This window comes from Nyctibius grandis, chromosome 12, assembly GCF_013368605.1.
Source record: "Nyctibius grandis isolate bNycGra1 chromosome 12, bNycGra1.pri, whole genome shotgun sequence".
Lineage (NCBI taxonomy): Eukaryota > Metazoa > Chordata > Aves > Nyctibiiformes > Nyctibiidae > Nyctibius > Nyctibius grandis.
Window position 1 is genome coordinate 21583968 of NC_090669.1, and position 14176 is coordinate 21598143.

The following is a 14176-nucleotide window of genomic DNA, read 5'->3' on the forward strand; positions in this document are numbered from 1 at the left end:
GAGCGATGCTCGCCTCGGGCACCGCTCCCTCCCGAGGGACACGCTAGCAGCATCCCCGCAGCTCTTCAAGCTTTTAGGGCTGAACTGTTTAATTCTTCCCTTTCCCCTCTAAGTGAGAGTGGGGTTTTATTTCCCCCCATGGGGGGGGGCACCCATGGGACCCAGCACATCTGGGGGTGCCAGGGCTGCACCCCACTGGGATGCACGGCTGGTCTGCTGGCCCCAATCCACACCCTTCACACATGGGGATGACCCCGCAGACGGCCCCGGGGGAGTGCGGGGTGGTTGGGTTTGACCAGAGTCCCTTAGGGGATTTCTCATCTTCTTGCCACCACCCTAAATTTTCCTCAAGCTGCTGTTTGCTCTTCAAGCCCCCCAAATCCAGCTGGCCTTTCTTCTCAGCCGCACACTCAAGTTTCTGAGCTGGAAGCGCTTTAAGCCTCTCCATAAAGCCCGGCGGATAACGGGATCCACCATGGTTGTCACGCTGCTAGCAGAGGCTAAAGATTTATACACTTTTTTTTCTTGCTCTTGAGTCAAATCTGGCCGTTCCTTGCACAGCAGGAATTTAAACCCCAGCTCCCACGTCCCCCTGGTCGTGTGTGTGTGATGGGGACCACACGCACCCGCGGGCTCCTGCATCCCTGATGCTGAATTGCCTTCGGACGGGGAAACCCCAAACCTGGGACGGGGGGATCAGTCCTTTTGTGAGTTACAGCATCGTCCCTACAGTGGGAGATCGATGGCAGGGGGAAAATAAGCACTGAGAAATGCCAGCCTTGATTTTGGGGCACAGAGGCCGCTCAGCCACACGTTCCCACCAGGCTTCAGCAGCATCCAGCATCGTTTGGCATCATTTCTCTTAACCCCAAAACCTTTGTGCTGCTACTGCAGCTCCCAGGAGCCCCGAATCCTGCAGCAGCATCTCTGCACAGGACATGCCCAAGCTGTGCCCAAGCAGCAGTGGGATATGCCCAAGCCATGCCCAAGCCATGCCCAAGCTGTGCCCAAGTCACAGAGGGTCCCGGGCTGCTGGCAGCTGCCTGGGGCTGAGCCGCAGGCAGGTGACAAGTGGCACCCGGGGCCAGGTTCTGCTGCCTGTAGGTGGCAGGGCCCCTCTGCAGCGCACCATGGGCACCAAGATGCCATTCCTCCCTTTTGGGACAAAAGATAAAAAATATACCCTAAACCATGACTTTTTTGCAGCTGGAAATAGCTATTCCTGCAGCCTTGGCAGAGCCGTGGGGCAGCCTGTGGTCCCATGGGCACCCAGACCCCTCGGGGTGCTCAGCGCAGCACCCAGCATCGCCGCCACGCACCCCTTGCCCATGAAATATGACCGAGGCAACGCCTTAGCTTCTCCCATTTACATTCCTCCGCCGCCACCTCCTCTCCCCGCGTCTCTAATAATATCACCCCAGATTAATTGGCACTAATACAAACGTACACAGCTCCATAAAAAGATGTCACCTCGCTCACAATGGGGGGGACGGCTGCTCGCGCATTATCTCTGCTCTGCAGGCGTGTAATTCACTCCTCGGGAAAACACGCTATTTATTCTGTTACCCTATAACAATCTCTCTGCAAACACGACGGGATCGGGGCTGGGGGGGGTGGGGGAAAACCACCCAGCCATGCCGCTGTCACCAGCATCATGCTGGTTGTCCCCATGCAGGGGCACCCATGGGTCCCCCCGCACAGCGGGGTGGGATGCGCAGGCTGATGGGGCAGGGCGATGCGGGGCTTGGGGATGTCCCCACGCTGGGGATCTGGCCCTTGATGTGACTGCGAATTCTCAGGCCTGGGGAGGGGATCTAAGAGGCTTTGGGACAGTGCCAAAAAGCTAATTAAAAGGACACTGGCAAGGAATGTGCAAGGACTGCAACCTGTTTCCTCCCCGTAGCTGGGCTCCCCTCCCTGGGCAGGGCAGCACGCCCGTCTTTGGCACCCACCACTTGATCAAGGCTTTTTTGGGTTCTTAGGGCAAGGGTGAAGCCCCCCCACGGGGGTGACAGCAAGCGGGGTCTGTCCCCTTGGCCCCGCAAGGGATGCTGTCGTGCTGCTTCCAGCACAAAGAGCCGGGAATGGCCAACATCCCCCTGCTCTGTTCTGGGGAGAGGCAATTTGTGTCTGCTCACCCCCAGCCCCCCAGGTCCTTGCAATTATTGGTGCTGCATTTAATTAAATGGCTCCTTTAGTTGTCTCGGCGTAAGCAAATGTGACAGGGAAATAACACGGGTGCTGCGAGCGGTGTCGGTGGGTGATGTGCCGGCGGAGCACTGCACCGGCCCCCAACCCCAAAACGCCCGTGGCTGTGCCAGGGGGATGGAGACCCCCCGAAAGCCACAGAGTGGGGCCCCCAGCACCCATCGCAGCTGACACAAAGCAGAGGCCACTCAAGTCTCCTCGGGCCGGACCCTGACGCTTGGTCTCATCACGGCGGGGAAGGGCCAGGCGGCTGCCACGGTCTCCAGGAAGGCTGCGACTCGGGGCCAAACAAGGTGACAAACGCCATCAGGATCATTTTTTGGGGGGGGAGAGCAAAGCCTTGTCCTCAGCAGCATCTCCCTCCATCCATATATATATATTTTTTTTTCTCCCCTGGAACTCTTCTTAATTCTTAACTTAATTTCTTTTGACATCCTCATTGCCGGCTTGACCTCTTTACTGGAATCATGTGCTGCTTAAAACTCATTAGCCCACCATTGGAACAGGAAGTTAATTAAAAACCCTTTAAAAAAAAAAAAAAGAAAAAAGAGAGGAGGGGGGAAAAAAAGCACGCCCCATGTCCAGGGATAGATGGAGAGGGGACATGGCCACCGTGCTGTGCCGTGCCAGGCTGTGCGGGGTCCCTGCAGCCCCCTGCTCCCCCACTGCTCCAAAAATCACATCACTAATTGGGGAGCACCAGCCGTCACCCCCAGCAAAGCCCCCCCCGAGACAAGCTCGGCCACAACCAAGGGCCGGGTTTGGCAGAAATGGTGATTTTTCACAGCAGGAATGTTCCTGTCATGGACTCAAAATATAACCAGCTCCTGATTACACCACAGTTAGCCCCAAAATCACCCCCTGGCTGCGTGCTCGTGGGGAGGACTGGCTCATGCGGCTGGGATGATGCCGAGTGGGAGCCCAGCACCCCTACGCCATCCCCAGTGTGCCCTGGGGTGTCCCCCCACCCCAATCCGGGGTCACGGTGACCCTGGAAGTCACAAGTGGGACTTTTTGGACCGGCCGTCTACAAATGAGCAGGAGTTTGGGATCCCAAAGAGAGGCCCTGGGGACCCCATAGAAAGGTTTGGGGGCCCCACGGGAGGGTTTGAGGGCCCCACGGGAGGGTTTGAGGGTCCCACAGGAGGCTTTGAGGCCCTCCAAAGAGTGGTTTGGGACCCCAGTGAGGGGGACTGAGGTCCCAGAAGGGTGGATCGGTGGTCCCGTGGGAGTTTAGGACCTTCCAGAGGGGGTGTGAGGGTGCGAAGGGCGATTGGGGCCCCAAAGGGGGTTTTGGGGACACCAAAGAAGGCGTTGGGGTCCCAAAGAAGAGGCTTAGGTAGCCTAAAGGGGGGTTGGGGTCCCAAGGGAGGGGCTTGGGGGCCCCGAGAGGGGACTGGAGCCCCAGAGCAGTGGGTTGGGGACCCCAGAGGGACAGCTGGGGATACGCAACAGGGGTTGGGGACCCCGTGGAGGGGCAGGACCCCAAAGGGGGGGGTCAGGGTCCCACGGCAGCGGCGTGGGGGCCTCACGGGGGGCGCGGGGACCGCAAAGTTGAGCTGGGGTCACGCGGGAGCCTTTGGGGACGCCGGAGGGGGCCGGATCGGGCCCCCCCCCCCCCGGGGCACCGCCCCTTGTCCCGCCCATCGCCCCCGCCCCGCGCGCCCCGCCCCGCCGCCGGCGACGCCATCCGGTGGGCGGGGCCTGCGGGGGGCGGGGGCCTATGGGCGGCCGCGGCGGCGCGCGGCGGGGGCAGGCCCCGCCCCCCCGTGGAACGTTCCGCGGGTTTGATCCGCCGCGGCGCCCCATTGAGAAAATCCCGCGGCGGCGGCGGCGGCGGCGGCTCCGCTCCGCCGCGCACGGCCCGGCCCCGGCCCCGGCCCCGGCAGCGCGGGCGGGCGGGCGGGCATGCGAGCAGCCGGGGGCCCGCCCGCCGCCACCCACCTGCCGCCCGCCCAGCCGCCAGCCGGGGCGCCGGGCTCGCCCCTCGCCGAGCGATGTCCAGGAGGAAACAGAGCAACCCCCGGCAGATCAAACGTGAGTCCCCGGTACCGGCACCCCCCGCTGCCGCCACCTCCCCCCCTTCTCTACTGCCCCCCCCCCCCGCCTTTATTTTTTTGCGCCACCCCCTCGGCAGCGGAGCACGGCCCCCCCCCCGCCTCCCCCGGTACTCCGTCACCCCCCCGGTACTCCGTCACCCCCCCGGTACTCCGTCACCCCCCAGGTACTCCGTCACCCCCCCGGTACTCTCTCACCCCCCCGGCACCCGCCCGCGGTGAGTGCCCGTTCCCGCTACCGGCCGCCCGCTTCGGTCTCCGTCGCCGCCGCTTCCCCCTCCCCGCCGCCTCCGCCCCGCCAGCGCGGTGGCTCCGGTACCGGCTCCCGATGGGGGCCCCGATAAGGCTTTTCAAATATTCCGTTCTGCAAGTCCCGTCCTGATAACATCGCTCTGGCGGGACGGCCTGAAATGGTGATCTTATCTCCCCGCCTGCCTCCCATCCAGCGCCGAGAGCCGGGGTGAGGGGCTCCACGACCCCCCCGGGGCTCCCCAAACCTCCCCCCCCGCCTCCCCGGGGCACTCCAGCGCTGCCAGCGGCTCCTCACCCCGGCCACGGCACCCTCACCCTGCCAGGGGCTCCCCTTTGTGCATGGGGACCCCCCACTCGCCATGGGTGCCACCGGCCGCGGCGTGCCGTCGTCCCCACTGACCACCATCGTCCTCACTGGCCGCGCTGGCCTCAACCTTTCACCCTGCCCAGTGGCCCCCCCTCCCCGTTCCTGCTTGGTTATGGGGCCATAACGCCCTGGGCTGACAGGAGGGACCACCGTGGGGGTCCCATGGGGCTTTGGCCACCATCCGTGTCTCCCCCGGCCCATACACCATCTCCAGAGGGTCCTGCTCCCCACCATCCCACCCATGGGCCGGGGGCTGGTGTGGGTGCAGCGGGGATGTGCCGGCTGCGCTGAGAAATTCTGCAAAGTGCTGGAAGTTTTTCGGTGAAGGGCTGAGCTTGGCATTTCTCCCCTCCTCTCCGGTGCGTGTGTGTTTTTCTTTCCCCCTCGAGTCGATGGAAGCTGGCGATAAGAGGGAGATGGGAGGATAGGGAAGGCTGGCCACCATGTGATAATCTAGCTTTATCTTTCTCTTGAAATAATTGCAAGGCTGAGTTGCACCTACCTGTTTCCCTGCCTGGGGTGATTGCTCTGGTGATAAAGCTCAGCTAGACTTTTACCCGGGTAGAGTTAAAAATAGTCCCAGCTGCCTCCTATTTTTTTTTTTTTGGTGATAATTTTCTCCTTTAGCTTTATCCAACTTCTGTGGCTTTATTTCGGCCACGAGCCCGGCTGCCTGGCGATCCCTCCCTGGGTAACTCCAGCTCAGAGCGTTAAGATCGAAGCGAGCGGTAGCAGCGCGGTCGCCGAAATAACGCCGCCGATGTGGGGGACGCGCCGACGGCAGGACGCCCGTCCGGTCCCGGCACCCACCGGCGTGAACATTGGTGGTGGTGACTGGTGGGGGGGGACACAAACGGGGCTGGCGAGGCCGTGGCAGCTTGGCGTGGCGAAGGCGGCTCGTATCTCCTTCCTCGGCTGCTTTTCTGCAGAGATGTGAAGAAATGATAAAGTGGGAGGCTGATCTCAGGCCGCCGGCGATGGCCAAAACTGATTAAAAGCTGAAAGCTTGGAACCCTTCCTGTATGTGTCAACATGAAAACAGTCATTAGAGGCGGCGAGCGCGGCTCTGCCGCTGCCTCCGCGGCTCTGCCCGCCGCGGGAAGGTATGCATGAATCAGGGCTCCTCTTCTACACACCGGACCTGTTTCCACAAAGTCTATCCTTTTTATCATCTCGGCTGGAGCATTAAAAACCTCCTCTCCAGATTGGTATCTGCTGATTTTTGATTTTCCTGGGTGACGCTATGTTCTCGCTCTGGGGTTTTGGGGTTTTGTGTGTTATTTTTTTTCTCGATGCGATGCGCAGATAGGCTCGCAGGGGAGATCGCCCAGAGAGCGGGCGATCGCCAGGAGCGATAAGACAACGATCACACACCGGACTATATTTAACCAGCTGCTTTAACCTCCTTCTTCTGCGCTTTTTTGGGCCCGAGCGCTGCAGCGACGGAGGGGGACGGGGGGTACCGGCGGCGCGGGGTCCCTCCGAGCCCCCCTGGGAGCACCCGCTGCGCCATGGTGAGGCTGTGAAACCCGATTGCATCTAGATGGTGCCTTCTGATAAAAACACCCAGAACCTTTATTTATTTAACGTTGCGGGGTACCTGCGTGGGGGGGGACAGTTGCTTCGTGCCCCCTGCTCCATCCATGGCTGTAAAACCCGCAGCCTCCCCACAGCTGCTGCTGCTTTAGAGGGTTGGGGTTATTTTCCCCCACACCCCCTCTCTTTATTTTTTTGTGTGTCTGTCTTTTGTTCTGCTGGTAGATAGATGTGAGGGGCTGATAGAGAGCAGGAGCTGATCTCCGGTGCAGATAGCCTGGTATATTTATTAACTTCAAACATGGGAGCGGGGCTGCGGGCGGCTGCCTGTGCGTGCGCTCCCAGCGCCCGGCCTGCCATGGGGCACCTGATAAGCGGGACATTGATCTCGCCTTGCTGATGTGCCTCTCCCTCTCTTGTTGTCCTTATATATATATTTTTTTTTTCTTTTGAAATTAACTGGAAGCAAACCCTTTTGTAGCAGTTGCTGGGGCCTGCTTGTGGCTTTTTCTATTTTTTTTTTTCCTTTTCCCTTTCTATTCTGCTTTCAGCTGCAGTAGATCTGAGCTCCAGATAAGCACCGGGGCTGATCTCCATCCTGATAGAGATCGCCAGCGCAGATAAGAGCCACTTATCTCTCCCCACCAGACCGGAGCAGGATTCGCTACAACAACAAACACACCAAAGAGGGGCAAAAGGGCTCCAACAATTTGTTCCATTGCAAACGTGATTAACGCACCCGCTTTAATTATCTGACGGGGGACAGCTGCATGTGTGTTTTTATTTCTCAAGGTGGGGTGGTTTTTTTTTTTCTTTCCCCCCTCCGTGTGCTCTGCGAAACAAGCCGAGCTCTGTTATCAGCTGCAGATGTTGCATTAGTTTGATGAGAGCTTTGACTTTCTTTTTCGATCGTTATCGCAGCAAACGCACGGGCTGGGGCGAGGGGGGGGGGGAGGTGACAGCACCGTCGTGTTTTCTTTAATTGCAATATTAGATGGTGTTAGATAGCGAGCTGATCTGGGCTGTTAAACCCTCCTGATGGGGTGGGTTGGGTGGGTGTGTTGGTTTGGGTTTTTTTTTCCCTTTTCTCTTTTTTATAAGGTCAGTTGCTCCCTGGTCCTGCGTGGGCTCTGTCGTGGTGCCAGGGCAAGGGGGGTCGTGGTGCCAGGGCGAGGGGGGTCGTGGTACCGGCTGGCCCGTGGGAGCCATCCTTCCTGGGAGCTCGGGAAATTGCATTTCTTGTAAAGATGACAGTGGCCACCCCGATGGCTATTTTTAGCGGCGGCATGGCGAGCCGGTGGTGTGGGATGCTCCCGGCACGCCTCCTGCCCGCTGCTCTCCTGCTCCCTTCGCTGAGTCGCTCTGTGCAGGTGACTAACTGCCTCCGCTGGCTTTCCCCCCCCCCCCCCCCCCCTCACCTCTTGCTGCTCTGATGCTGCTGCACTTTTCCATCACTGCCAGCTTCCGTGCCTCAGTTTCCCCATCCAACCTACTGGGGTGGGTGGTGGGGCATCAGGGGAGGTGCGTTACCCCAACCTCTGCAGGGTGGGAAGGGTTTGCTGCCTGCTCCCCAGGGATGAGCTGGGTGCAGGCAGGGCCCCCCACATCTGATCCCAAAACCTGTATTTTTTGCACCTCCCCAGGGGCTGCCTCAGCGTTGCAGCCCCCCCGTGCCCCGCTCCCGGCATCCCCGGGGTGGCATCCCCGTGTCCCACATGTCTGCTACTCCCACGGGCGCTGCCTGTTTGCCTGCCTGCCTGCCAACCCCTCCCCTCTTGTGCAACCCCCCCCCCGCCCCGAGGCATTTGCCAGCCCTGACTCAGTGGCACCCCAAAGTGACGGCTCCTGGGTGCTGGCAGGGGTGCAGGCAGCCAAGCCCCACAGCTCATCTGCCCCCGCAGCGGCTCTGCCCGTCCCAGCTGCCACCAGCTTCTCGGGATGCGCCGTGGGTGACATCGGGGGCTCCTGGAGGTGAGGACCCGTCGTGGTCCCCGCAGGTGGGACAGGGCAGGGGGGGTGACCCAGGCTGGGCTGGCGATGCTGTGGTGCTGGTGTGATGCCAGCAGCACCACGGGGAAGCCACCCTCCTGCTCGGTGGAGGGTTGGGACCAGCCGTGGGTGATGCTGGAAGAAGTTTCCCTCCTCTTCCATGGCCAGCAGTCCCGGCGTGAGCATCCCTGCGGCTGGCAGAGGGGTTGGCACCGTGCTTGGTGGCCGAGGGGACAGCTTGCCTCGGCCTCTCTCCGGAGCAATATATCCATTTACGTGGCTCTGGGCTGCCCCGTGCTCTGCCCACCATGGGACGTGTCGTGGCTGTCCCACGCGGGTGCTTCCCTCAGTGCCAGGGCACTGGTTTGGGACCCTGCTCGGGGTGTAACCCCAGGATGGCCCTTCCTGACCATCCCCATCTCCGCAGCGGGGATGCGGGTGGGATGCCTGGAGCCCGGCTGGCCACGGCCACGCGTACAGCACCTGGCACCGTGGCAAAACCTGTTCTGCCGAGAGCCCCGGCGTGCGCCGCTGCCGGCACCGCAGCCGTGGGGTGGGAAGGCGGCGCTGGCAGGCGGCTGCTCCGAGGGCCCGTGGGCACCAGGGTTGGCTTGGTTTGTGTCTGCTGCTGCTCTTCCACCTCCTGCACCCCTGGGGGACACCCCTGTGCCACCCTCTCCCTGTGCCATGGGGACCGTCCCTGTTGTCCCACGGCGGAGCAGGAAAGCCACCTCTGGCTGGGATTTGCGGCTCTGGCTCCAAACTGGCACGGTTGGGCAAGGGCTTATTTTCCGTCGCGAATCACGAGGCCACCGAGCAAGCTGCGGGCTCCCCTTTCGCCAAGTTGCGAGCTGCCAGCCCAGCAATCAGGGCTCGGGAAGAGAGTGATGCTGTCCCCACGGGTGTCACAGCAGATTGCGCCAGGACATAGTGCCATGGCACAGGCGATCCGCGATTCCTGGAGAGGGGCAGCCCCGTCCCTCCCTGGGGACCCGTCAGAGCCACCCACCGATGGCAGCGTCCCAAAGACAGCGTGGCATCGAGTCACTGGGGACCCAAATGCCCTGTGGCCACCACCCACAGCATCCCTGGGGCACTCAGTGCCGTGCAGTGCTCCCAGCCCCGTGCCGACCATGGGGTTGGTGCCACCCGTGTCCATGGGTAAGGAAGGGATGAGGCTGCCCAAGCTGGGAGCAGCGGGGCTGGCACAGCCTGGGGACGGAGTGGCTGCGCCTTGCTTGGTGTCGGTGGGTTTGGGGTCAAGTACACCCGTTCTGGGGAAGGGAAGAGGATGTTTGGGTGCGTTCTGGCCATCCTACTGCAAAAAAAACCATGATTTGCTTTGGAAAATGTTGTTTGGGGCGATGCTGCGGAGAGGAAACCAGCCTGGCGCTGGGACCAGAGGCTGCCTGGCGAGAGGGGTGTGAGCAGGCCCAAGCCCTGATCGGAGCGACTAGGGGGACACGGCAGGAGTGCAGAAACCTCGTGCTTTTAAGATTTCTTTATTTAAGAAGAAAAAGCAGAAAACGCCTCTCTGCCAGCCCCACACGGCTCTGCAGGTCTTGCCGTGGATTTTCCTTCCTGGGGGGAGAAGAAATCCGCTCCCTGCATTGGAGAAGAGCAGGACTGGGAGCAGGAGGCCGGGCTCTTTTTTTCTGTGCCACGTCCCATGACTGTGTTTGTTGCCTGACTCAGGGCTTTTGGACGCTCCGGCTTGGCCACGCCGCTGTCCCGCTGCTTATTTTATCAGGAAAGTTCAAGTGTTTCGGGGGTAATACAGTTCCCTCTTCCGATGGCTGCCCGGCGAAGGCTCCTCATTGTTCCTGCAGCAACATGTTTTTTTGGAAGGGATGAAATGCCGAAAGGAATGTAACTGCTGACCTTGGGCTGCAGTGGGGTTAAGGAGTGTGTGCCTATGAGTCACTCCAGATAAGAGCCTTCCACGGCTTTTTTCCTCCAAAATAATTCTTTATCTCCTCTTTCTCACATCAACATATTTTCTTGACATCTCCCATTCGATAGCGCGCGGAGGAAACGTGCTCCTCTAATTTGTTCATCTGATGAAATATAGATGCATTGTTTGCTCTCGTCCTTGGCAAGCTGAGGGTTGTGGCCTCGGGGCTTTGGGGGATGCACGGTGGGTTCGGTGCCAGGGGCTTTGGGGATGCACCTCTGGGTTGGTGCCAGGGGCTTTGGGGCTGTGTGGTGGGGTCAGTGCCCCAGGCTTTGGGGCTGTGTGGTGGGGTCGGTGCCCCAGGCTTTGGGGGCATGTGGTGGGGTCGGTGCCCCAGGCTTTGGGGGCATGTGGTGGGGTCGGTGCCCCAGGCTTTGGGGGCATGTGGTGGGGTCGGTGCCCCAGGCTTTGGGGGCATGTGGTGGGGTCGGTGCCCCAGGCTTTGGGGGCATGTGGTGGGGTCGGTGCCCCAGGCTTTGGGGCTGTGTGGTGGGGTCGGTGCCCCAGGCTTTGGGGCTGTGTGGTGGGGTCGGTGCCCCAGGTTTTGGGGCTGTGTGGTGGGGTTGGTGCCCCAGGTTTTGGGGCTGTGTGGTGGGGTTGGTGCCTGGGGCTTTGGGGATGCATGGTGGGGTTGGTACCCAGCGTGTGCGGGGCTTTGGGGATGTGCCCCAGGCTTTGGAGATGCATCTCGGTTGGTACCAGAGCCTTTGGGGCTGTGTGGTGGGGTTGGTGCCCCAAGCTTTGGGGATGTGTGGTGGGGTTGGTGCCCCAGGCTTTGGGGATGCACCTCTGGGTTGATGCCCGGGGCTATGGGGATGCTCAGCGGGGTTGGTACCCGGCGTGTGCAGGGCTTTGGGGATGTGCCCCAGGGTCGCTGCCCCGGGCTTTGGGGATGCATCTCTGTGTCGGTACTGGGGCTTTGGGGATGTGTGGTGGCGTTGGTGCCCCAAGCTTTGGGGATGTGTGGTGGCATTGGTGCCCCAAGCTTTGGGGACATGTGGTGGGGTTGGTGCCTGGGGCTTTGGGGGTGCTCAGGGGGGTTGGTACCCAGCGTGCGCGGGGCTTTGGGGATGTGCCCCAGGATCGGTGCCCGGGGCTTTGAGGATGCACCTCTGGGTTGGTGCCCCAAGCTTTGGGGCTGTGTGGTGGGGTTGGTGCCCCAAGCTTTGGAGATGCACCTCTGTGTTGGTGCCCAGGGCTTTGGGTTTGCATCTCTGGGTCGGTGCCCGGGGCTTTGGGGATGCTCAGCGGGGTTGGTACCCAGCATACGCGGGGCTTTGGGGGTGTGCCCCAGGGTTGGTGCCCAAGCTTTGGGGATGCACTTCTGGGTCGGTGCCTGGGGCTTTGGGGTGCTCAGCGGGGTTGGTACCCGGCATGCACGGGGCTTTGGGGATGCGCCTTGGGGTCGGTACCCGGCATGCGCAGGAGGGTGCCCAGGCAGGAGAGCATCACCCTGTGCATCGCCCGCTCGGGAACCACGGGGAGGAAAAGCTGCTTTTCTCTATCCTCTCCCTGCTCCGCCGCGAAGTTTGGCCGCTTGCTCGCGTCTCCATCTCCCAGCCGAGGCCTCTCATGCTACTTCCAGCTCCTATGATAATGCGGAAAGTTGAACTGGCCCCATTACTGCGCTGCGATGGTTGCCTTGATAACGCCCCGATAATGGCAGCGATAGCGGCGGCTCGGTAGCCAATGGCTCTGCCGCTCCTCCCATTAACATTCCCCACCACGGACCGGCTCGGAGCTGCCTATCTGCTCTCCATTTCCACTCCTCCGCTAGATAAGAATGGAAATACTGACTTCATAGCTCACTGATTAAAGTGTCTGGATTTCTTGATAATACACAGATAAATTATGTTTTTCAAAAAGAAGGTAGGGAAGGGAGTGCAAGGGGAGGGGAAAAAACCTCCAGTCCATTTTTATTATTATTTTTTCTTCCCCTCTTTCTGGCCGTGCCCTGTGGGTTGGGTTTGTTCTGCTCTGAAATGCCCTCCCCAGCCCGTGCCCAGGGTGGGCAGCGGGAGGGCAGAGCCCTGTGCGGTGCCCTCGGGGACAAGGAGAGGGGGGGGGGATTGCAGCGGGCAAATAATTTTGGGGAGCCACGTGGATGGGGTGTATTTGCCCACTGGTCACGTCCCCATGCTGAGCTGGAGACATTGTCCGTGGGTGCGGGGGACCCACTCGCATGTCAGGGCTGTGGCACGTGCAGGATCTCGGCGCTGGCTGTGCCATCTCGGACAGGCTCTGTTGTCCCCAGGGATGGGCTGGTGGGGCCTGGGGATGCTCAGGAGGTGGCTACATCCATCTCCAGCCTGAGCCATGCTGCCCAGGTCCAGCGGGATGCTGCGTGGTCCAGCAGGATGCTTTGGGACCAGCCTCATCCCACCGGCCCACCCGTGCTTAAAGATGCTCAAAGCATCTCAGCCCGTGGCCACGAAGGAGGCCGGTGGTGGAGGCAGCCCTTAGCCTCTGCTTTTCTAAACTCTACTTGAGTTTCCTCACTCGTCCTCGCCGGAGCAAACGGGGCTCCCAGACTTTTCGGTTCCTCGTGCTGCCAAAGGTATCGACCGCAAGAATCTGAAGTTTGTTTCATCTAAATATAAAACTAAAGAGCAAATGGTATAAAGTTCATTTTTTAATGTGCTGCCCCATTCCAGTTGGGCTGCTCTCTTTATTTTTTTTAGAGGAACTGTGATAAAAAGCAGTGATAAAGCCAGGACTGTTTTGTGTAGGAGTCGGTATCTGCGTTATCTATCTCCCTTTTTCACTCTCCGAGCAGCTCTGTTGTTTTTTACTCTTATCTCGCTCCACCAAAATGCCAAGAACAGGAAAAAAAAAAAAAAATTAAAAAAAAAAAAACCCGAGGCAGCGCAGGCACGTGCGTTTGTATGGAGGGAGACTGGGGGTCTGTGGAGCTGGGCACGAAGGGCCACGCTGCTTGGAGGTGGAGGAAGAGGAGGGTTGGGGGGGCCGGGTGAAGGTGCTGGCGATGGAGGGGCTGCGTCGTGGTGGGTCCAGCAAAAGCTGCGAGGGGTGGCTGTAGCAGGAGGGTTTTTGGGGACAGCGCTGTCCCAGCGGCCCCGGTGACCTTCATCTGCTGGGCTCGGGGCTAGCAGCCCACCCTGCTTCTTGCAGATGGGCCACCCAACTGTGTTGCACCCTCTTAGGGTCCTTTTCTGCTCCCGGAGTCCCCCCCAGCCCCTGCTTGTTGCTGCAGTGTTGGCTGGAGATGCCGAAGTGGTCCAGGATGACACTGGGAGCTGGCACTGGGCACACTGGGGGGGCCAGGAGCAGCAGGGACACCCCAGCCAGAGCATCTTTGGTGATGGGTCTGGTGGCCTTCTGGGCCATGTCCACCATCATCCTTGCCCCCATCCCTCCATCCTTCTCCTTGTCTGGTGCCATCATGGACCGAAAATCTCAGAGTTGAGGCTGGAATCTGTCCCCGTTCCCTTCCCGGCAGCTTGTGGCAGTGGGATGGACCCGGCAGGACCTGAAACCACTTCCCACGGGGAGGGGTCAGCTCCGGCACAGCATCTCCGGGGTAATTTGTCGCTAGATTAGCAAAGAGCTTGACCTCTGGCCCTGCCGTCACCTGGTATTGATGGGCTCTGCGCGGGGCGACCATCCCCCCTGCCACCAGCCGTTCCCAACTGGAACGGTGGGAGAAAAAGTATCAGAACTGAGGAGTTTTTCACCTAGAAAACATGGCCTTTGGCCAGGAGCAGTGAGGGCACCTGGTGCAGGAGCAGCGGTGGCAAGGAGCCTCGGGCGTTGGTGCCATCTCGGACGTTGGTGCCACCTCAGATGTTGGTG

General features: G+C 60.6%; 1 protein-coding gene across 1 annotated transcript in view; it reads left to right on the top strand.

Moving 5' to 3' along the window:
• The first annotated feature begins 4151 nt into the window (after nucleotides 1–4151).
• ZFPM1 (zinc finger protein, FOG family member 1) overlaps nucleotides 4152–14176 on the top strand; it is a 35388-nt gene continuing 25363 nt past the window's right edge. The window contains exon 1 of the mRNA XM_068411468.1: nucleotides 4152–4245. Coding sequence (XP_068267569.1) covers nucleotides 4206–4245 — 40 coding nt within the window. The 5' untranslated portion in view covers nucleotides 4152–4205. The remainder of the gene's footprint in view (nucleotides 4246–14176) is intronic.